At 35.8% G+C, this 21820-nt stretch overlaps 1 protein-coding gene across 2 annotated transcripts; it reads right to left on the bottom strand.

The window, feature by feature from the left end:
* Positions 1–4521: 4521 nt before the first annotated feature.
* LOC110867572 (SNF2 domain-containing protein CLASSY 3) lies at positions 4522–8788 on the bottom strand. Of its 2 annotated transcripts, none has more exons than XM_022116549.2 (5): positions 8558–8788; positions 8249–8407; positions 7977–8138; positions 5945–7285; positions 4522–5223 (listed from the first exon to the last, which is right to left on the bottom strand). In XM_022116549.2, exons 1-5 carry the CDS (start codon positions 8595–8597, stop codon positions 4688–4690), a joined length of 2238 nt encoding a protein of 745 aa, XP_021972241.1. In that variant the 5' UTR covers positions 8598–8788; the 3' UTR covers positions 4522–4687. The 2 variants fall into 2 exon arrangements, with proteins under 2 accessions (XP_021972241.1, XP_021972240.1); XM_022116548.2 differs by having other exon boundaries at positions 5945–7315; positions 8558–8787.
* Positions 8789–21820: the final 13032 nt, after the last annotated feature.

Here is a 21820-nt window from a genome sequence, read left to right as displayed (position 1 = left end):
ATAACTGGCTAACCTTAGGTGTTCATCGAATAATAACAATTTTTTGAGTTAATTGAATCGAGTTTTTATATTCTTTAGTTGAATTCATAATCGAATTAGATTTGATTTATTCGATTCGTATTTGAATCTCGAATTCAGTTTAATACAACTTCACCCTAAACAACAAATTATTTTACTTTTATTTTTGAAACTACTACAAACTAATTATTTTTAACATAAAAAATACAGATCTACAATATTATTAAACTATCAATACGTTAAAAGACCAAAATTTAAAAGTTAGGTTGGTTACTAGTAGTGATATAAGTTAGGTAAAAAAATTTAGAAATAAGGAGCATCGATTATTTGTCATTTGAGCTTGGTAATGTTGTGAAGAATGGATGTAATTTATATTTTGCCCCAAATAGAAAAATATGTTTAAGCTGAATTCAAATTTTGAATTAAATCAAACCGAATTAAAAAATCATAAATTTGTATTCGATTTGAATTTGATTAATCGAATTCAACTTTTGATAATCAAATCGAGTCGGATTTCGAATTTCTCGAATCCGAATCGAATACTGAATACATTTAATTTAGATGTGCAATATATCGTATGTACCTTCTTTAATTATCGATCATAAATGTGAATACATTTCAAGTCGATGTATGTTATATTTATTTTTTGTAATAAACATGTAACATTAAAATTTATATATATTACTAGAAGATTTTTTTATGCTAATAAATTAACGATGGGTGATCATAGTTGATTTTATTTTTAGTTTTTTTTTTTACACGAAAAATGTTATATAATCATCTAACTTTAGTTTAGTTTGCTCGGTGCATTAAAAAAAGGAATAAAAAACACTCGTAATCAATTCTTGTTCTAACTTGTTGGGTGATTTGGAAGCTCACAATAACCGACTTTTAAATCATAAGAAGGCGGTGGGGAGAGGAGTTGTGAGGGGAAGCTAAGTCCCTTGGTTTGCTTTGGCTCAAGACTCATGCTAAGATTGTTGGCTTCAATAACTCTCGATTGGGAAGTTTTGATTTCTGGTAATCGTTTTTCTTTTCTTTTTAAGTTGCTTTCTTTGCTTTGTTTTGTTGTAGTGTTTGCTCCTCTAGCGTCTTGCTAGTGGTTTTGGTTCTATTTAAACGTTGCCTTTGAATAAAAATGTTTTTTTTGGTTCAACCCCATCAAAGGGATTAATACACGTTTAAATGACCAATAGTTGATAGCATGTTTGTGTTGATAGCATGTTTGTATCTTTGGTAATAAAGTTTGCTTAAGAACATAGTAGTATTAAAACAGGCGAGTTCGCATGAAGTCCGGAACATAGAGGGGGAGAACAGTGAAAAGATAAATCACAAGGATTAATACTTAAAATAGTTGTCACATGTGTTTAGCATCTTTGTAGGAGCAAATTCAAAAGAAACAAAAACCAAATCTAACCACATTGGTTAGATCTATATTTTATTAAGCATTGTATTTGTCTCAATATTGTTATTAAACTCACCAAAAATTAATTATGTACATAGTGTATCTAAAAATCATTAATTTCATAGGTTAAAGTACAGACATGTACGAAATCATATATATAAAAAGAATCAAACAAAAACAATAAAAGAAAAAGATATATAATGAAAAAATGAGAACTTATTGTTGCTTTAACTTAGATGTTTTTTGTGTCTATCGTCAATTCTAATGCTAACCAACCTTGATAAGTTCCTTGTAAATATTCATCTGTAAAGCTGATATATGTGATTTGTAACACTAGAAATTTTAGAATAAATGGGTAACTGAAAATATTAGAAGAGTTTTTGATGAATACAAGAATGGTGATGGGCCATTTGGTTTGCAAGTTAATCAAGGTGCCATTGGGCCCAACCCAGAAGATGAAGCCGACATTGGGCCTACTGGATAACATTATCAGACTGTATAAGTATCAAATTTGGTGAGCAGGGTAACGGGTCACAACTTGTTAATTTAGGTTAAAACTAGGTTTATCACCGTCGCCGTGTTGCGGCGAACTTCTTTTATTATTTAGTCCGTGTTTACATGTGGTTTGAAATCACTACGAGCGCGTTGCGCACGTAACCGTTGACAAGATAAAAAGAAAATGTAGAAAAAACACTAAAAGATAACCGAAAGAGAATCAATAAATAAGTTGTATGGTAATGATGTTGTTCGTCAGTGGTGGACCCAGGAACTTTTTCCTGGGGGTGCAGAATATTTTCAAAGATTTTAGGCACCTAGCTACTAGCTGTATAAAAATATCGGTTCATAGCGGGTCAGGTCGGATCATGTAAGACAAAAGAACATCAAACTAAAATTTATAAATCATCAAAAACACGTCAAACGTTATTACAAATTACAAACGTATTTAAAATTGTGCCCTACAGGTTTTTTTTTTTTTTTTTTTTTTTGAAATATATCCAAAATATCATATAAAGATACTAAACACGTCATAAGTTCATTACATTCTTTCTCATTGTTCCTAACACGTATAATTTGCTCCATAAGTTCATAAAATAACACTAAACACTTAAACAAAATAAACAATCATGTTCAACCATAGCCTGTAACTTTCAATTATATTTTTAAACATTCAAGCCCAAATATTAAATGTTGATTACTTGTAACTAATCATTTAAACAAACAAAGCTATAAATAAAACAACAAAATCATTTAACTACAAGTCTAGAACAACAAAAAAAAATATAAAAATATAAAAAGATTAAACCCTTACACATCTATATTTTCTCCTAATCATCACATAAAACAAAATAAATAAATAAATAAATAAACCATACTAGTTCTATATTGGAATTCTGACGTAATATGGGTCGGTCCAACCGGAATTTTGGTTTTTCCGGTAAAAAAAGCCACCAGGTCGTGAGCAGTGGCGTCAAGTCGCTGTAAGTTTTTTTGGGGACGGGATTTGGAAATGGAATGGGTGGATGGGTTTGGGTTATTTTATTTAGTTCAAATTTCTTTAGGTTTGGTTTGGGCTTGTGTTAATAAAAATGGGTTGCAAATTGGGCTTTGATTGGATTAAATAATTAAGTGAATAAGTGGTTAATAATTATTTTTTTCTAAGTAGGGCGGTTGAAAATTTTCAAGGGGTGCGGGTGAAAAATTCCAAGGGGTACGGTCGGGATTTCCGGCGAAAAATAACACTAAAAAATATTTTTTCATGGGGTGCGCCCGCCCACCCTTGACTTAGGGTGGGTACGCCCCTGTTGTTCGTATGAACTCCGTGGTCAAAGATAAGCAAACGATACTGGGTACCGGTACCGAATTTCCCGAACCGAAAGATGTTAAGTACCAATTCGGTATCGATTTTTGGCGTTCCTGGTACCGATTTTTACCTTCATATACCGGTACCGTAACCGGTATTTTCGGTACCAGTATCGATTTGGTATCGATTAGCACCGAGCTCACCCCCACCGTTGAAACTAAAAAAAGAAATCATTAAAAGTTGAAGAAAATCTACGACACCCGTGATTAAGGATGAGCAAATGGTACCGGGTAGCAGTACCGAAATTCCCGAACTAAAAGATTTTCAATATCAGTTCGGTATCGACTTTTAGCGTTTTCTATACCAGACTGATACCAATTTTTACCTTTTTGTACCGATACCAAACAGAACCATCCATGTATTTTATTATAATATCAAAAGTAATATTCATTAATAATAATAATAATAATATAAAAGAAGAACTGTTCATTCAGTTCTTCTTTTATCATATATGAATTATTCGCAAGAATTTCACGAATAATTAATATCACAAATATGATTATACTACCATTAAAATTAATTATCCAACTTTTTTTGAATGACAAATGTTATTCTTCTACTTTACACCATTAATATTAAATTCTCTTCTTGTCTAGGTTTGAACATACGACATCCCCTTTAAGAGGCATGTGTCTCTTCCAAGTAAGCAATTATCCAACTTTTAATGGCAACTGGACGATGAGATCTCTTCCAGCTTCCAAATTAGGGTTTGAAGTTTGAACAATTTAGCAGTGTAGCACCGTGAATAGCAAGTGGTCTGAGAAATCGACCTCTTCCAACTTCCGATTTAGGGTTTCAGTTATGAACTTGAATTCGTCGATGCTTTAGTAACTCATTATCGAATTTTGAATTTGGGGATTTGAGTCACTTTAGCGTTTAGCACGTTATTTAAAACTAAGACCAAAATCATATTCCAATTGTGGTGAAGTACTTTGGATCAAAGAGATTAGAAGGGTTGTTTACCTCATTCAATGGGGTTGGGTTCGGTTGTGTGTTTGCAAACAACGGGTTATTAACATCAGGTCACATGTTTGCAAAACCGGATATCTTAAATCCCAAGGGTTCACATTTTCTTTTGAGAGACTGGATTTTGAAGGTGTGCACAACCGTCCTTATTTGGTTAATGAAGAAGCCATTAACGAGGCGGGCGGTGTGCCGCTCGTTAATGGGTGAGTTGCCCCCTTTGTTTCAAACAGAACAACCAGAACAGATTCAACATTCACATGCAACAGAAACCTAAGTACAAATCAACCATTCTATTATCACTTGAAGAAACAATCATGATCCATCTACTATATAAAAATATACAAAAGGGGAACGTCAGACTTTGCAACGGTTTTAGCAACAAATGTAGACCCGATCAAGCAAAGTATCCAAAAGCGTTGCTGCATTCGCATCATCTTCTAGTTAACAACATTTACCGAAGAACAGCATACAAATGGTACCCACGAACTTAAACCCTTTACCTTCTTCTTCCCTTTCTTACTCTCATCAATCAGCTTTGGTGGTGATGACACGTCATTGTTGACCGGAGGGTTGACCACAGCTTCATCTTTCTTAACCACGGGCTCGGGTTGTGCGCCACCTGGCGATTTGGCTTCACCCAACAGGTTCTTTAGAGGTATAGACTGTTTCCCGGTGCTCCAGTTTGTAACCTTTGCAATCGCTTCCTCGTTTCTCTTTCTCCCTTCGGATTCATTGTTGACTTTGGTCAAAGTTGGGAACCACCCGGCTTGTGAAACTTCGGAATTTGGTTGTTTTTGTGAGTCTAGCACCTCAGAAGATTCCGGTTTCTTATCTTTGCTTTCGGTTTCCACTAGTGTCATGAATGACGGTGGCTCGAAAACATCGGATGTTGCTGCATTTGACTTCCCGAAGTTGACTTTTGACTTTTCAGTCGATTGTAAAGATCCAGCATCAATTGAAGCAGTAGAAAGCACTGTAATAACATACAAATTTATACACAAATGTATTTGAAGTTCACAGTCACGTGTAGAGGTAGCAATTTCAACCCGATTACTTGCAAATGGGTTGATTCGCGTTACTTTTTTTATTTTAAAAGCAAATTTGGTAGAAAACGTATCAACTTTAATTGCATCCGCACATTAAAGTTCTCAAGATCGTAAGATGATACTCCAATCAATGTCATAAAAGTATATGGTAGCAAACTAGCAATAGTATACTCTGACTTATAGTTAAGTTGTTAATGATGTTAATTAAAATAGTAAGTTATCGAAGTCAAAAGATTTCATAATATTAACTCTTATAGCTCGTTTTAGCGAGTTTGTCCCTGTGCTCTTTTATTTTATTTTAACAATGTTAGGCAACTTGTAGTTGTTAATTCACTAATTCAAGTCAATCAAGATCAGATCATGATCTAACAATAATTAAATCCCTTAAAATATTAAAACTTGGCACATAAGTCTTTTAACTTTAATAAGGTCTTTTTCACATGATTATTTTTTAAAAACTCAATGGAAAGGTCTTTTTGGCATTTTAGAAACTCAACAAAAAGGTTCTTTTTAGCATTATAAAACCCTTATAAATTATTATTATTTTATTTAAATAAATAACTTTTAAAATCATGATCGACACCAAATTTTTGGACAAAAAGTGCTTCTCCCATTTACCACCGAAACAATGAGAGTCAGCAAATGTACCTGAAACCGAGCCCCAATTTCCCTCCAAACTACTGCGGCCACTTGAAACTGCTGATAAAGCTGCACCAGAATCTTGATTTTTAATCTTAGCTTCTTCTATAGGCACACGAACAACATCAGATGCATTCTTGCCATTGACAACAGAATTATCAATGCTGACATCAGCAACAACACTGCTATTATCATCTACTTTTGAGCATGTTTCCGACTTAAGTGCACCAAGATCCTCCTTTTTGGTCAAAACTAAATCGGGCTCTTCAACATGTTCTTTTGAACATTTTTCCGGTTTGGGTGGACCCATATACTGAGTTTCGGTCAGTACTGGATCCGGTTTTTCTACGACTTCATGGTTGTGTTTGTTTGATTGTTCTTCCAAGTGGGGTCCACCAAGATCCTCTTTTTCGGTTAAAATTGTGTCGGGTTGCTTAACAACTTCTTGAATCTGTTCTTTTGAGTTTTTTTCCAAATCTGGTACACCAAGATCCTGTTTTTCAGTCAAAACAGATACGGGGTTCTCGAAAACTTTATGGGTGTGTTCTTTTAATTCTTTTTCCAAGTGGGGTCCAGCAAGATCCTCTTTTTCAGTCAAAACTGTGTCGGGTTCCCTCACAACTTCTTGAATCTGTTGTATCGAGCTTTTTTCCAACTTGTGTGCTTCAAGATCCTTTTTTTCAGTTATAACCGCAACGGGTTCGTCGAAAACTTCCTGAATCTGTACATTTGGTGCACCAGAATTCTCCTTTTCAATCAAAACCGAAACGTTTTGAACACTTGCAGGTTCTTTGGCCACTTCTGGATCTTGTTTATGATCAGATTCGGATTTTTTATCCATAATTTCTTCAGCAACTTCCTCTAAACGATCGGTTTCAGATTCTTTAACAACTTCTGAAGAAACTTCATATTCCAAACCAAACTTTTCGATATTGGTTTCTTCAACAGTTTTATAATCGTTAACAACTTCTGAAACGTGTACGTAATCAGATTTGATCTCCTGCTTAACGTTATCATGGTATCCACCGACAATTGCAGAAACTTCAGGGGGTGTTTTGGTCAACTCTGAATCTATAGCTTCTTTGGTACTACTTTCAGAGGTTTGACTTTCTTGACCTTTTTCCTCCTCTGCCTCCACGACATCAATAGATTTAGTCTCTTGTGAATGGGAAATGTGACCTGGCTCAGGTGCGTGTCCCATGACTCCATCTTTGACCAAACCAGTGTCGGTCAACTCATGGTTTGACTCAGATGAATCACCCACAGTTGCTATCTCAGTTTCTTCAGATTTCTCTACATGGGTGTTAATCTTTTCAGAAACTTCAACGCTGGCATCGACTTTGCTGATCTCTATTGGATCATTTAAGAACTCATTAGCACCTATAAATAAAAAAAAAAAAAAACTCGTATAAAGAATTGAAATGTAAATTATGTTTAAAACTTTACAGTAAGGGAGGTTTTTGGCATTGTGTTTTTAAAAGTGAATATGTAATATGAAACGATCACAATCGTATATTTTGTTGCAGCTAAAAAGAGCCAAGGAAGCTAGTGTATAATATATTAGTGTGCTTTCTGACGTTGTGAATTGTGATGATCAAATAATCAGTAGTTGGCAAATCGTGTCTTAACAGGTTTAACAGGTTTCTGACGGCGCGCACAACATAAGTTTCAAACATGATTACGACTCGTTTAACTACTTTCTACCTCATGTTCATAAAACAATTTTATGTTTTATGTACAAAGATGAATAAATGATAGATCCTAACATTGTAATTTTAATTATTTTAAAAATTAAAAAAGTCAAAGGGTGTGTTTTTCAGTCAAACAGGTCTAATCGTGTCTTAACAGGTACCCAATTGCCAGCCCTGGGTAGTTGAGTGTTTGACAATTCTAATTATTGAACGATTTAATACGTAAATAACTAAATAATCAAAATCAGTTTTACCATACCCAAACACCATACCCTGATCATATGCAACCTGAAAACACAATGCCAAACACCCTATAATCTTAAAATAAAAACTGAATAACAAACACTCACCGTCATTTTCGGCGTCTTTAAACGAAAAAAACAAATCCCTATCCAGAGTTTTGCTTGCAGATCCACTATCTGGAAATTCAGTAACTGCATCTGAAAACACCTCATCTTCAGATCTACTAAAACTCACCCTCATCCCACCTACCTTCTCCACAATCTTGGGACCTTAAACCAAACAAACTTTACCCAATTAACAAAAAAAAAAAAAAAAAAAAAAATTAACAGCAAAAAATTGCAAAAAAAAAGAAAAAAAAAATCAAAACATGAAATCTCACTAGGGGTCTTTTCTTTATCATCATCTGAACCCACTTCTGAACCAATCAAACTAGTATAACCATCAATGGTTCCACAGATCTTCTTATGTGCTCGCCGGTGTTTAGCACTTGGGTGTGGGTTAGGAAAAGGCCACCCACATCTATGACACAAGTGAACCCCTGCAAACATCAAGAAACCAACAAACCCACAATAAAAAAGTCAACTTTAAAGTCAAGAACCACCATTAATGTTCTAAATCAACAATGGCGAGTTGAATCTGAGAAAACCCATGTGGGAAAGTGGATTATTTGAGTGGAAAGATGAGGAACCTGAAGGGGGTGTGTGTGTGATCTGATCTTTGGCATCCATGTGTTGTGTGAAGATCAAGAAACAGTAAGAAAAGGGTTAAAGAAAGAAGATTTGGGGGAGATAATGAAGAGGGTACGGAGAAGACTGTGGAAAGTCTTTGCAGAAGATAGTGTGGCTGCTTGGAATGGAACAGGACACAAAAGTTGTTGAATATTGTACCCTGAGTATACTATGTCCTTTTCTTGGTTTAATCATGGCATATGAGACGTTTATGGGAAAATAACGTATACTTTACTCATGTATCAACTTTTTATATTTGTATTAGGGGAACTTTTTTATAATAATGATTGTATATGTCATGTAATGCACGTTCACCTTTTAATTTTATATTCGTTTATCGTCGTTTGTGAAATTTGCATAAAAATTGGTAATAACTAGTGTTAATCATCGCCGTGTTGCGACGGGGACGAGCACTAATGCCACACTACCGCCAGCGACCACCGACACTGAAGTTGCGGCGTGTTAATGCGAAGAAATTAAACCAAAACGTAAAACATAGTAAATAACTAAGTTGATCTAGGAATCGTGCGTTACGATGAACCCGCGTCTATTTTTTCCCGTTTGACAGGTTTATCGTAATCTATATATAATATATATCATGGGTGCTACTTTCTACACCCCCCCTATCTGACCAATTCATATAAGAGGTCTTAATCATTCAGACAGACTCGGTATAAACAAACAGTCTGAACCATTAATTGAACCAGTAAGAGGTTTGAACCATTAGGAGCCCGTTAAAAGTCGAAACAAAGAGCCCCTAAATTCTTTAGTCATTTATCATAACTAGGTTTAACCCCCACCGCGTTGCGGCCGGGGGGGGGGGGGCTTACAAATAAAAAACCAATAGAAGAAGTACCCGCCGCGTTGCGACGGTGTTCGGTTTCATATAAAGTAGAAGCCAATTGTTTGTTCCAATTCCGCCAAGTATGATCAAGGTGAATGGTTTCGTCCTACGTTTCGACTCAACTCTTGGGTGTTAGTACACTAACAAAACAATTCCGAAAGAACAGATGATCTTTAAGCTCCTTCGAATGGTAGATTCGAGTTCTTTATAGAACAAAAGAGACTTTGAAGCTCAACTTGTAGTTGTGGGTATAAAAGGGTCCTCCTATGTACAGAAAACCGAACAATATTCAATCAAATAACATTTATTTTTCAATAAAATAAAATTAAATCATTGTGATAAAATCAAAAGCTTTATGAAGAGTTTCCAAAAATGCAACTTCTTCATTACTTTTATCAACCTGCAATATATGAAGTGCAAAAGTACAGGTGGACCACTTATACCTACAACCGATTCAGGTGGTCGACTTTGAATTAGATGGAATAAAGACCGGATCAAGCAAATGAGTCAACATGTAAGCCACCTTGGGACATGGATCTTTGAACTTCGTTTAGAACGTTTCTTTGAAAGGCCTGTTTTAAATCAATTAAGGTGGTGTTAATTTTGTATAATGTTTAAGTTAATCCATGGTAGGTTATGTATTCTAGTGGTTATATGTGAAACACAAGATGGTTAGCAATTTTTGTTGTTGGTTATTGTCTTCGTTACAGATCTGACTTCAAACTTACAAATGACATGTTTCCTAAGCAAATATTTTTCACTTTCGTAGCAATATTAATAACACCCATATTTTGTTTACAAGATTGATTAGATGCGGTGGTAAAAGTAATTTTTTAAAAGTCATCTTATACGAGGTAATATTTCCATCTAGATCAGCTACCAAACATTAACAATTCCTCGAATATTGACACTACTAAGAGTTACAATATAAACGATATCCAACTTTTCAAACAGTTACAAAACTAACCATCTTGAAGATTCACGTAGTTGACATAACCATAACCAAGCGACAGTTGAGTCCACAAATCCCTGCATACTCAAACAGAACCCACGGAATAGTAATTATATTTTAATAACACAACAATTTATAAGTAGAAAAACACATAAATACTTGTATATAGTGAGAGTGATAGATTTTATATAACTACATAACTATCTCACGTATCTTAATTAAAACAACAGGTATATGTGTTAGCACAATTTAATGAGCATGTCGCAAGTCTGTGATAAGGGTTACTCTGTCCACTTTACTAAGTCTGAGGCATTGGTGTTAAAACTTGGTTTGGACATTCCTGAAGATTGGATAGTTATGAGGGCATCAAGGAAGAATGATGCCTATGTCATGGACATGAGTGTTAATGACTCTTCGATGGTGTCTACATGTTTGTTGTCAAAAGCATCCGAGGCTGGGTCGATGTTATGGCATGCACACATGGCACATATCCACTATCGAAAAATGAATCATATAATTAAAAATGGTTTAGTGGAAGGTGTGCCTATGCAGAATTTTTCTGTAGATGATCAGTGTCATCATTGTAAAAAGGGAAAGCAACATATAAAACCTCACAAGTCTAAAACCGTGAATTCCATTACTTCCCCACTCGAATTACTTCACATGGATTTGTTTGGTCCAGTGAATGTAAGGAGTAGGAGGAAAATATTATTGTTTAGTTGTTACTGATGACTTTTCTTGTTTTTCTTGGGTTTTCTTTTTAGTGTCAAAGGATAAAACAGTAGAAATGTTGATCAATCTTTTTATAAAGTTGGAGAATCTACTTGAGACAAGGATTAAGCGCATTAGAATCGACAATGGCATGAAGTTCAAAAATCGGTTGTTGGATATGTACTGTCTTCGCAAGGGGATAGAACATCAATTCAATGCTCCATACACACCGCAACAGAATGGAGTGGCAGAACGGAAAAACAAGACTTTAATTGAAGCTGCTAGGACCATGCTTTCTTATTCTAAGCTTCCTGTCCTCCTTTGGGCAGATGCGGTGAATACAACTTGCTATGTTCTAAATAGGGTTTTGACGATTAAACGACATAACAAAACATGTTATGAACTTTTAAGAAATCGTAAACCAAATTTAGAAGGGTTTGAACCATTTGGGCTACCATGCACAATAATTAGTAATAAAAACTAATCAAAATTTAGTGAAGTTGCTGACGAAGGATTTTTCCTAAGTTATGTAGACGGTTCACCAAACAAGAGAGTTTCTAATAAAACTAATGGTAAAATAGAAACGGTTTTTAAAATCAAAATTATAACGTATTCGCCCAAACAGTCCAGCCCAGGTCCAGCCAAGGTATATGATTACGTATTTATTCTTTGAGTCTTTTAAAATTCCTGGGTTTTCTGATGCAGATGATTTGGAGGTAATCCATAACTTGACTAGGGATAGAGATGATAGTAATTTCGGTCTGAGATCAAGTGTTCCAATTGCGGATGTGGAAGGAACTTCCTCAAATGCAAATGCAGAAGTAGTGGATTCGAGTGATAGCGAGTCTGAACCTATTGAGGGGGAGGACTTTACTAATCTGTTTGCTACTCATAATAGTCAAGGGGGAACGGATCAAATCTAGAAACCAACTTGGAAGTTGACACCATTGCTACTACACAAGCAAACAGAGATCATTCGGTTGAGAACATGCTAGGTGATCCGAATGTAGGTGTTCAGACAAGGAGAAGTATAGCAGAAGGGTTATGCTTGTATGCTACGATTGAGAAGACTGGTATTATCAACGAGTGCTTGCATAACTATTTTATTTCTCAAAAGAGAAGCCGAAAAATATTCACATGGCTCGGAAGGATAATTCATGGGTAGAAGCTATGCAGGAGGAATTAGCTCAGTCTGAGAAGTTGAAAGTCTGGGAGTTAGTTGATTTACTAGAGGAAGAGAAAGAAATTGGCACCAAGTGGGTGTTCAAGTGTAAGAAATATGACCGAGGATCGTGACAAGAAACAAGGCTCGGTTAGTGGTAAAAGGTTTCAATCAGCAAGAAGGGATAGATTATAATGAAGTGTTTACACACGTTGCAAGGTTGGAAGCAATTCGGTTGTTTCTTTGCATCTTTTAAGGGTTTCAAGGTTTATCAGCTTGATGTGAAGAGTGCCTTTCTTTACGGGAAAGTCAAAGAACTGGTGTATGTCTCACAACCAGATGGGTTTACTGATCCAGACTATCCAGATCGAGTGTATAGATTGGATAAGGTGTTGTATGGGTTACATCAAGCACCCAGGGTGTGGTACGAGACACTGTCGACTAATCTTTTGGCAAATGGCTTTGAAAGGGGTCAGATCGACAATACACTTTTCATTAAGAGGAATAAGGAAGATTTTCTGTTGGTACAGTTATACGTGGATGACATTATTTTTGGTTCATCTGATGAGAGCATGCGTCATGAAATTAAGGTGGTAATGAAGAGTAAGTTTGAGATGAGTGCAATGGGTGAGTTTTCATTCTTCTTGGGGTTGCAAGTTGAACAAAAGAAGGATGGGATCTTTATTCATTAGACGAAGTATGTGTATGACATTTTGACTAGTTTTGACTAGTTTCAAAATGGAGGATTGCGCAACTTTTAATACACCCATCTGTGAAAATCACAATATTGGTCTAGATGCTGAGAGTGTGGACAATGTTGATCCAACTCAAAATAGGGCCATGATTGGATCGTTGATGTATCTTACTGCCTCAAGACCAGAGATTATGTTCGTCGTATGTCTTTGTGCCAGATGTCAAGCAAATCCAAAGGACTCGCATATGAAGGCGGTGAAGCGAATTCTTCGTTACTTGAAGGGAAAACCTAAGTTTGGGTTATGGTACCCTGCTGATAGTTACTTGGAGTTTATTGCATACACTGATTCAGATTTCAGAGGATGTAAGTCAACCATAAAATCTACCACATGTGCTTGTCAGTTCTTAGGGGGAAGACTTATGTCATGGTAGTGCAAGAAACAAGCTTGTGTGTCTACGTCTTCGTGTGAAGCTGAATACATTGTTGCGGGTAGTTGTTGCTCTCAGGTTCAGTAGAAACAACAACAGATGCGTGACTATAGTTTGAATTTCACTCGTACTCCTATTATGATAGACAAGAATGCCACAATTTCCATAACAAATAATCCTGTAAAACATAGTCGCACAAAACATATTGACATTCATCATCATTTTATACGGGATTGTGTTGAAAAGAAACTGATTGAGTTGCATCGAGTTGACACACTAGATAACCTGGCAGATCTTTACACAAAAGCTTTTGATAGGGCTCGTTTTGAACATCTAGTCTAATTCAGCAGGTTGAGGAATCCCGAATAACCAGTTTTTCATAAGAATTTTGTAAATATTTTTAGTGCTTTCCTAAAAATAAAAAATAAAAAAAATATAGAAAAACATAAAAATATAAAAATATAAAAAATCAAAAATGATTTACCACTGTGCGAAAAAGAAGAAATGATAGTACATCAGCGGGTTAGACTGTCACACTGGAACTAGCATTGAAATTGCATAAGTGTGATGGCAGCTTCATCATCTGATGTACCAGTAGGCAAGAAACATGAAATAATCAAATTACTAAGGTAATATAAACATAATGAACTGTGTATCAGTGGGTAACATATAAGTGGCGTATGGTTTTATAACCTTAAATCTTGCGTTGATAGATTGCCAAAATCTGAGGTTTTAGGTCTTTATACTGTTATTTCATCCGGGATATCATGGTTATCCTTTTGCTACATCTAGATATATGCTGACTTAGGCACAACCAAGATATCTTAAAAGAGCTAAAATGCTAAACAACCAGAAATTGAAGAAGCATTCTTAGAGAGTCATTCAAATGTGCAAAATGCATAAATCGTACCATTTGGTATTTACCTTACCCTCGTAGGATATTGGTCCCTTTGCTGTACGAAAGTACTGACATGATCACCAATTATCTAACCTTGTAAAACAAAAAGGATGAATTTGGTATACTCAGCTGCTACGAGGAATCTTTGTGCATACCTTGATCGCGGGGGTATGTCCTGAAGTGGGACACGCTAGTACATCAGTATAATATTACCTTAATCGTATCACCCGGTAAAAGTACTTGAAATGTTTGTCTGTTTTGTTTAAGTGGATAAACAATACTGGTGATCACCTTGAACTGCGTTTCACGAAAATTAACTTAAAGAATTGACTGTAAGTGTGAAACATTTTGAGTTGGCTGGTATGATCTTCTTAACTAGTGATTCTAACAAAAACAGAGTGTTTATTTTCTTTGTTCATTTAATTTGCTTTCATAAAATATAAGAACCCAAAAATATTTTCCTTTTTCTTTAGAATTCTTAATGTACGAAAAAATGGTTGTTCATGGAAGAATTGTTACCGAAAGGGGGAGCTGGTGTTAGAATATGAGTTCAAATTTTTAACCTTGTAGGTTTTAGTATGTTGGAAAGTTTTGAGTGTTGGTGTTGAGTTGATAATTGCTTAATCTGTAATATAGTTTTCACATCTCTTGATTAATAATGATTTGTTAAACTGTGTTGAAACATTCTTATGGTTTCTCGAGATGTTTGTTTTGTATACAGATAGTAGCAATTTGTTCCTGTGAAGCAAAGTTAAGTAAATTAATGAGTTGAGTAAAGAGGAGTCTGATTGGATGCATGGTAGAAACCTCCTTACTACATTGCAGACAACGTTTGAAGAGTTTGAAGATTGCTATGCAAATGCTGAACTAGAGTTTACTCAAGTGCTAATAATTTTGAATATCTGGTGATTGGATGCATCAGCTTAGGGGGAGTCTGTTGCTGACAAAAGCTATTGAAGCTGAAGCTACTTAAAGACCAAAGACTACAAAAAGATTACATGAAGAATGCAAGAAGACTGAAGACAAAGTTATCTTATGAAGCTATTGTCAAGGAAGAGTATGTTGGTGCATGTTTGTGACAACAACTTTTAGATTTGGGTCTTTGGATATCTTGTAATTAGTGAAATGATAAACGGTTAGCAGGTTTAGCTTTGTAATAGTTCGTAAATTATGCTTGGGCCAAACCAAACCCACATTGGGGGAATGGTAGGCGAATTGGGATTGTCCAATTCGCAGCCCATATGCTTTAACCTAGCCCGTGTTGCAAACTTGTGTTATATAAACAAGGCTTTGCATTAGGGTTTAGGTTAATCACCATAATCACTAGAGAATCAGTCTATAGAGAGATTGAGAGAGAATTTGTGAGAGTTATAGGGCTTCGACGAATTTGGTGATTGTTAGGGATCTTGATTGATTGTAATCAGTTTGATAATCAATAAAGATCAGTTTTTAGTGATTTCTACTTCTACACCTTTCTGTGATAATTTGATCCGGAGGATTCCGCACTCTGGATTAGATAGACAATTCTGTCAAGATCCATAGGATTAAGGGACCTACATGCAACAACTAATGTGTTAGGTTCCCACCTTATGTGCTTATGTGTCGTACGCTAGTTAAATGGTGGGTAAATGATTATTATTTGTGTGGTTTACGAACGATGTTACATAATGCAGGTGACGAATGATGTTTTATTATGCAGTGTTCGATTGATATTAAATTGCGTAGTTGTCGGATGAGGTGAAGTTACAATTGCGTTTTTTTTGGTCATTAATGCAGGTGACGAATGATGTTTTTTTTGGCCCTAGATACGGGTACGTTTGGTTAATCGTCCTATGAATTAAGACGCACTGTGGGTCATCCTTTGGTGTTTAAGTAATCTGGTCCACATCAGAAAGGATTACTGTAGGATGATTGGATTAGGATATGGGTGGAGTTTTGAGTCGTTTCGGGTGACAAGTTGGAATTGTTTAGAAGCTTGTGTAATAGGAACATTTAAAATATGATGTTCATGAGAATTTGGAGGTAAAAAACATGTTTGTTTGATAAAATCATGAACGGGTCAAAAGTTTTGTAAAAGGATATAAAGATGAGGGCTTAAAAACCTAGAAAGTTGTTAATCCGGATGTCAGATTTTGACTCCATATGATGGAAAATTGAATTACGATCATGTAGGAAGAAACGGGACGTAAAACGGATAAAAATTCAGAGAGTTATGATCATTTTTGTGAATGTTAGTTTGGCTGGAAATATGCAGTAACTGAATCAAAACCTTCTTTCAAAACAAGGGCCTCGCGTCACGCGATGGCCATAATCCTTGTGGTCGCGGCCCGCGACAGCTGTCGTTGCACGCGACAGGTGTTTTAGATCCCGTCGTGGCACGCGGCGGGTACTTAAACTAGCAAAAGCTGCTGTGATGTTTATTTTGTATTGCGAACTCGTTTAGACCCGTTTTAAACGCCATATAACTAACTCATTTCATATTTTATGAAATGTAGGTATAATGTAAGGTACCGATGGGCGATCAAGCTCAACAAAGAACCGAACACGATCAAGATTCAAGCTTTCACATTAAGTTTCGTCGCCACGTTTTAAACGATGATATAAATATACGATGTTGAAATGTTTTAAATTTTAAAATGTTTTAATAAAATCGTATTTTCAAATGTATATGTAATCGTAAATACACAATTATAGTCGATGTTTATATGTAAATAGTATAAATCAAGGGTCTTACATATACATATAGGTATGATATGTTAGATAACATTATTTTATTTATTATGTGTGTTTAAGTTAAATGTCATGCTTGATGTTAAGCATTCTTGATTAGACTCTTTACTTTAGATGGTTGATAAGCCTTTTGTTTTCGTTGGACCTACATTGATGTATAACATAATACAATTAGTTTTTCTTTTATGCAATATGTTGTTACATCTTACGCAGAAGTATGTGTCCCACCTTATTGACTGCTAACTTGAGTACGTATTTCAGATTCAAACATTCACTGTGGATGTGTACTTCTTATTGTTTTATTCATTACATATCTTTATTGTTTTAACATATAATTAACTATGAATTTTGTAGGCGAAGAGGCACACGTGACTCTTAGTAAACGTTTTATATATCTGGCTCATAAGGTTAGTGTTCTTTAATTTTGTTTGTTTTTTTTTTCTTTTTTGCCTAATTAAATTGTATAGAGTTTCTTTTTTATATTTGGTTTTAGTGTTTTCTTGCGTGGTATCTTATTAAGTGGTACGTTTTCTATTTGCCAGCGCTTTTGTTATAGTCGTTCGCAAACAACATTTAAAGAGCATGTAACCTAAGGCTTCTAGGCTATAGATATTGGTTTAGCTTTATGTACGTTTTTAGGTTTATCACTCTGCGTATTTAACAATGCGTGCGTGTAATGGTTGTCGAATTTCCATATTCAGTGTGTTTGTTTCTTGGTTCCTTCTGTGGTGTTTGGCTTTGTGGTTATAGTGCATGTGTCCTTATATTCTTCACTTATGGGGGTTTGAATCTCTAAAGTCAAATGCGTTAGTAACTATTGTTGTGCGTTGTTTAGTTACCTTTTTTCTATAAGGATGGGATTCTCTCTGAGGCTAAAGGCGTTGGTAGAAAAGTACTAGGCATTATTCAAAATGTTTATTATTCAGAGATAAATATAGGTGGTAAAGGGTTTGCGTGTGATGGTGAAACTATGGGTCCATTGGCATGAACTAGGCTTGACCAGTGTGTGTTGTTGGAGAATCCGTCATCAGGTATTTAGACACCACTAACCAACGACGAGGTTCACACTTACCAACTTCAGTTGAAAGTTGAAAGTTGAAGAAAGACGTTTCAGGGTTGCCTATCGAAGTATTACGTATTTAGAAAGTTAGTTTTTTATGGCTTTTAGAAAACAACTTTTTTCCCATTTTTCAAAAAGCTAAAATAAAAAGCAATTTTATGTTCAAAAAGCTATTTAAAAAGTCAGGTGGTGGTTCTGAGGCTTTTGGAAAACAAATTTTTACCACTCTTTTTTTTTTCAAAGAAGCCAAAATAAAAACCACTTTTATCGGTGCCAAACACTTTTTTTAACTTAATGGTCTTTTGAAAAAGCTAATTAGTCGATAAGCAATTTCCAAACACCCTCTAAACAATACCTTTGACTTAAATAATAATTTCAAAATCAATTGAAGCACAAGTGAAGATCAGGAGATCGATTACAAGAGAGGATGTGACGTGTTTCTAAGAAGAGATTGAGGAAAATGAAGGATATAAAATAAATAATCAAGAATCCCTCTTTTTAAATTTAATTACAAAAAATCTCATCAGCTATTTAATTAATCATGCTATTTAATTAATGAACATACCATAACTTGCAACAAACAAGTCAAATTCAAAGATACTACTTAACGATTCGTTGCCAAACTCAACCGTCAACCGAAAGATCTTGACCCCCAAGAAATCGCTCACCATGCCTCCCCACCTTCTTTTCCGACTAACATCTTTACTGATACTACTCTCCATTTACTCCGGCGATGGCGTCGTCGTTTCCCACTCGACTTCCCTTTTGTCAACGACCGTCTCATTTCTATCTTTCGATTTTCGCTATCGTGATTGAAGCAACTGTCATTGGTGGGGTAACCTCACTACTAGTCTGGTTTTGTTTTGATCATAACCCTCAATGGTTCAATTTGGTTGTCGTTCTTGATGACAGAAATGAGAGTTTAGGACAGGATCTTAGTGATATTGCTATTATGCCGCGGGGTGTTGCCGGACTTAGGGTTGATAATCTAAATCGGGCCACGGAGATTATGTTCACGGCGATTTGAAGGCCTCCAACATCCTTGTTATACGTGAGGGTATGAGAGCAAAGGTAGTGGTGTATGCATTGGTGGAAAGCGCACCCGATGGCAATAGTTTAGTTGAGTCACGATATTTGGCACTTGAATACGAAGGTGATTACTGACCGCAAATAGAAAATACACGATAGTTATCTTACTTTTGTGCGCTTCACGCTTTTTAAAACCAAGACATCCTCTTTTCTTTGTACCGCTTTTGAATTTAATTCTATCTATTTTTGTCACTACAGGGACCGGGCATGCGAATGCTCAAATGGATGTCTATGCATTTGGTGTAACTCTAGTGGAGTTGTGTATCGGAAAATGAGCATAGGTTAAAGAGTTGTTCGACGAAGGGCATAACTTTAGTAACTGGACTAGAGAGATCCCGATGATATCCCTCATAAGGATGGACGGTGCTGACCAGACATCAGATGCTACAAAAAGTGTGTTTGCCCCATATCTCTTACCCTAATAATGAGGTGAAGACCTCCTTATATAGGTGTAAAGATGGGGACATCTAGTACACCCTTTTTCCTGCCATGTTAGAGTGTGTCTCCCACAATGAAGCACTAGGGGTTATACCTTGTGCAATAATAATAGTACCAATTTGTACACTTTCTTCTTTAAAAAAAAGATGTTGCACGATTTCCTTTCATGTTCGAGAATAGTGCATATTGTATTAGATAATTGAAAGAAACAGATGCGACAAGGTGTGAAAACAATAAATCATGAATCAGGATTTTTAAGCGAAAAAGAGGGGTTCTCAACCCTTAGAAGTATTAGATCTAGGAATCTTGATGAAAAAATTTTAATGTGCAAAAATATGGAGGATTTCGATTAATATTCTTGTTTAAAGCTATGGGTGAGCACATATCTAAAAGTATATAAGAAAACCCACATAACACTTAAAAGAAAACTCAGATCTGAAGTTTTTGATCGAGAACTGCTTGTAAAACTCATAGGAAAACAGATCTGAAAGATGAAGTAGAGAAGAAAACGAGTTGTGATTCTTTTTGGATCTAGATTTTGATACGATGGGCGCCAATGTAGAAACACGGAATCACCTCTGGGATGATTGGAACTGCTTTCTCTGAGAGATGGAGAATCACATCTTGTTCTTCCTCTTCAACCTAGATCTGTCATGGAAAAGAGAGAAAAGTGGGGATGTAGAGACGGCTGGTAGGGGAAGAATCCCCTATTTCCAGCTACAAAAAGTGTGTTTGCCCCATATCTCTTACCCTAATAATGAGGTGAAGACCACCTTATATAGGAGATATGGGCAACCCTAACCTCAATGGGCCAGGCCCAGTTAAGGGTTGTCTCTACAAGCCCACAACATAGTGTAGTGTAAACTACAACGCGCTAGCCTTCATGGGTTAGTACGCAATAATAATAATAAATATTATAATAAAAGGCAATAAGTAACAGAAATGTCCGATCGTTCAGGTCAGATAAGCTTGTCCCAAACCCGTTCCAAAACCCGTCGGGTTTCTAGCGGGTAAATACCCATCGGGTATCGGGTATACCCGCGGGTTTCGGGTAAACCCGTTAATTTTAAAAGATTACTCGTTGGGTATACTCATCTCAAAACCCATTAGGTATTTATCGGGTAACTACTAACCTGTTACATTATGTATTGTCATTATAAAAATATATATTAAATAACTACAATGTATACGAAATAGAATACCTATATGTGTAAAAAATAGATGTATCATATATAGACACATTTAATAATATAAAAGAGACTATATCGGGTAAACACTTTATCGGGTAATTGGGTCGGGTAAACGGGTATATTACTAAATCCCAAACCCGTCCCAAACCCGCGAAAAAATAAAAACTATTCCCAAACCCGTCCCAAACCCTATTAACCGACCCCAAACCCGTCCCAAATGTGTCGGGTTTCGGGTTTACCCATCGGGTTCGGGTTTGATTGCCATCCCTACTCATTAGGTTTTTGTAAATGTTTGTAAACCTGAACCATTAAGTGTTAAATCAGTAATATGTCTGAACCATTAAGAATCAGTATAAAGTTTAACCATTCAGAGATAAATGTCTGACCAATTCATATAAGAGGTCTTAATCATTCAGACTCGGTATAAACAAACAGTCAGAACCATTAAGTGTTGAACCAGTAAGAGGTTTGAACCATTAGGAGCCCGTTAAAAGTCGAAACAAAGAGCCCCTAAATTCTTTAGTCATTTATCATAACTAGGTTTAACCCCCACCGCGTTGCGGCCGGGGTGGGGTGGGGGGGGGGCTTACAAATAAAAACCCAATAGAAGAAGTACCCGCCGCATTGCGACGGTGTTATGTTTCATATAAAGTAGAAGCCAATTGTTTGTTCCAATTCCGCCAAGTATGATCAAGGTGAATGGTTTCGTCCTACGTTTCGACTCAACTCTTGGGTGTTAGTACACTAACAAAACAATTCCGAAAGAACAGATGATCTCTAAGCTCCTTCGAATGGTAGATTCGAGTTCTTTGTAGAACAAAAGAGACTTTGAAGCTCAACTTGTAGTTGTGGGTATAAAAGGGTCCTGCTATGTACAGAAAACCGAACAATATTCAATCAAATAACATTTTTTTTTCAATAAAATAAAATTAAATCATTGTGATAAAATCAAAAGCTTTATGATGAGTTTCCAAAAATGCAACTTCTTCATTACTTTTATCAACCTGCAATATATGAAGTGCAAAAG

This window comes from Helianthus annuus, chromosome 7 (assembly GCF_002127325.2).
Source record: "Helianthus annuus cultivar XRQ/B chromosome 7, HanXRQr2.0-SUNRISE, whole genome shotgun sequence".
NCBI classification, from domain to species: Eukaryota; Viridiplantae; Streptophyta; class Magnoliopsida; order Asterales; family Asteraceae; genus Helianthus; species Helianthus annuus.
The sequence above is the reverse complement of the archived record's forward strand: the minus strand, read 5'-3'. Positions and strand labels throughout refer to the sequence as shown.

Excerpts from the sequence above, each read along its gene's own strand:
- LOC110867572 (XM_022116548.2), bottom strand. The coding sequence starts at position 8,597 with ATGGATGCCAAAGATCAGATCACACACACACCCCCTTCAG. Across the intron at positions 8,408-8,557 it reads CACACACACACCCCCTTCAG|GGGTTCACTTGTGTCATAGA; the intron begins GTTCCTCATCTT and ends TGATGTTTGCAG. Across the intron at positions 7,316-7,976 it reads TAAAGACGCCGAAAATGACG|GTGCTAATGAGTTCTTAAAT; the intron begins GTGAGTGTTTGT and ends TTTTATTTATAG.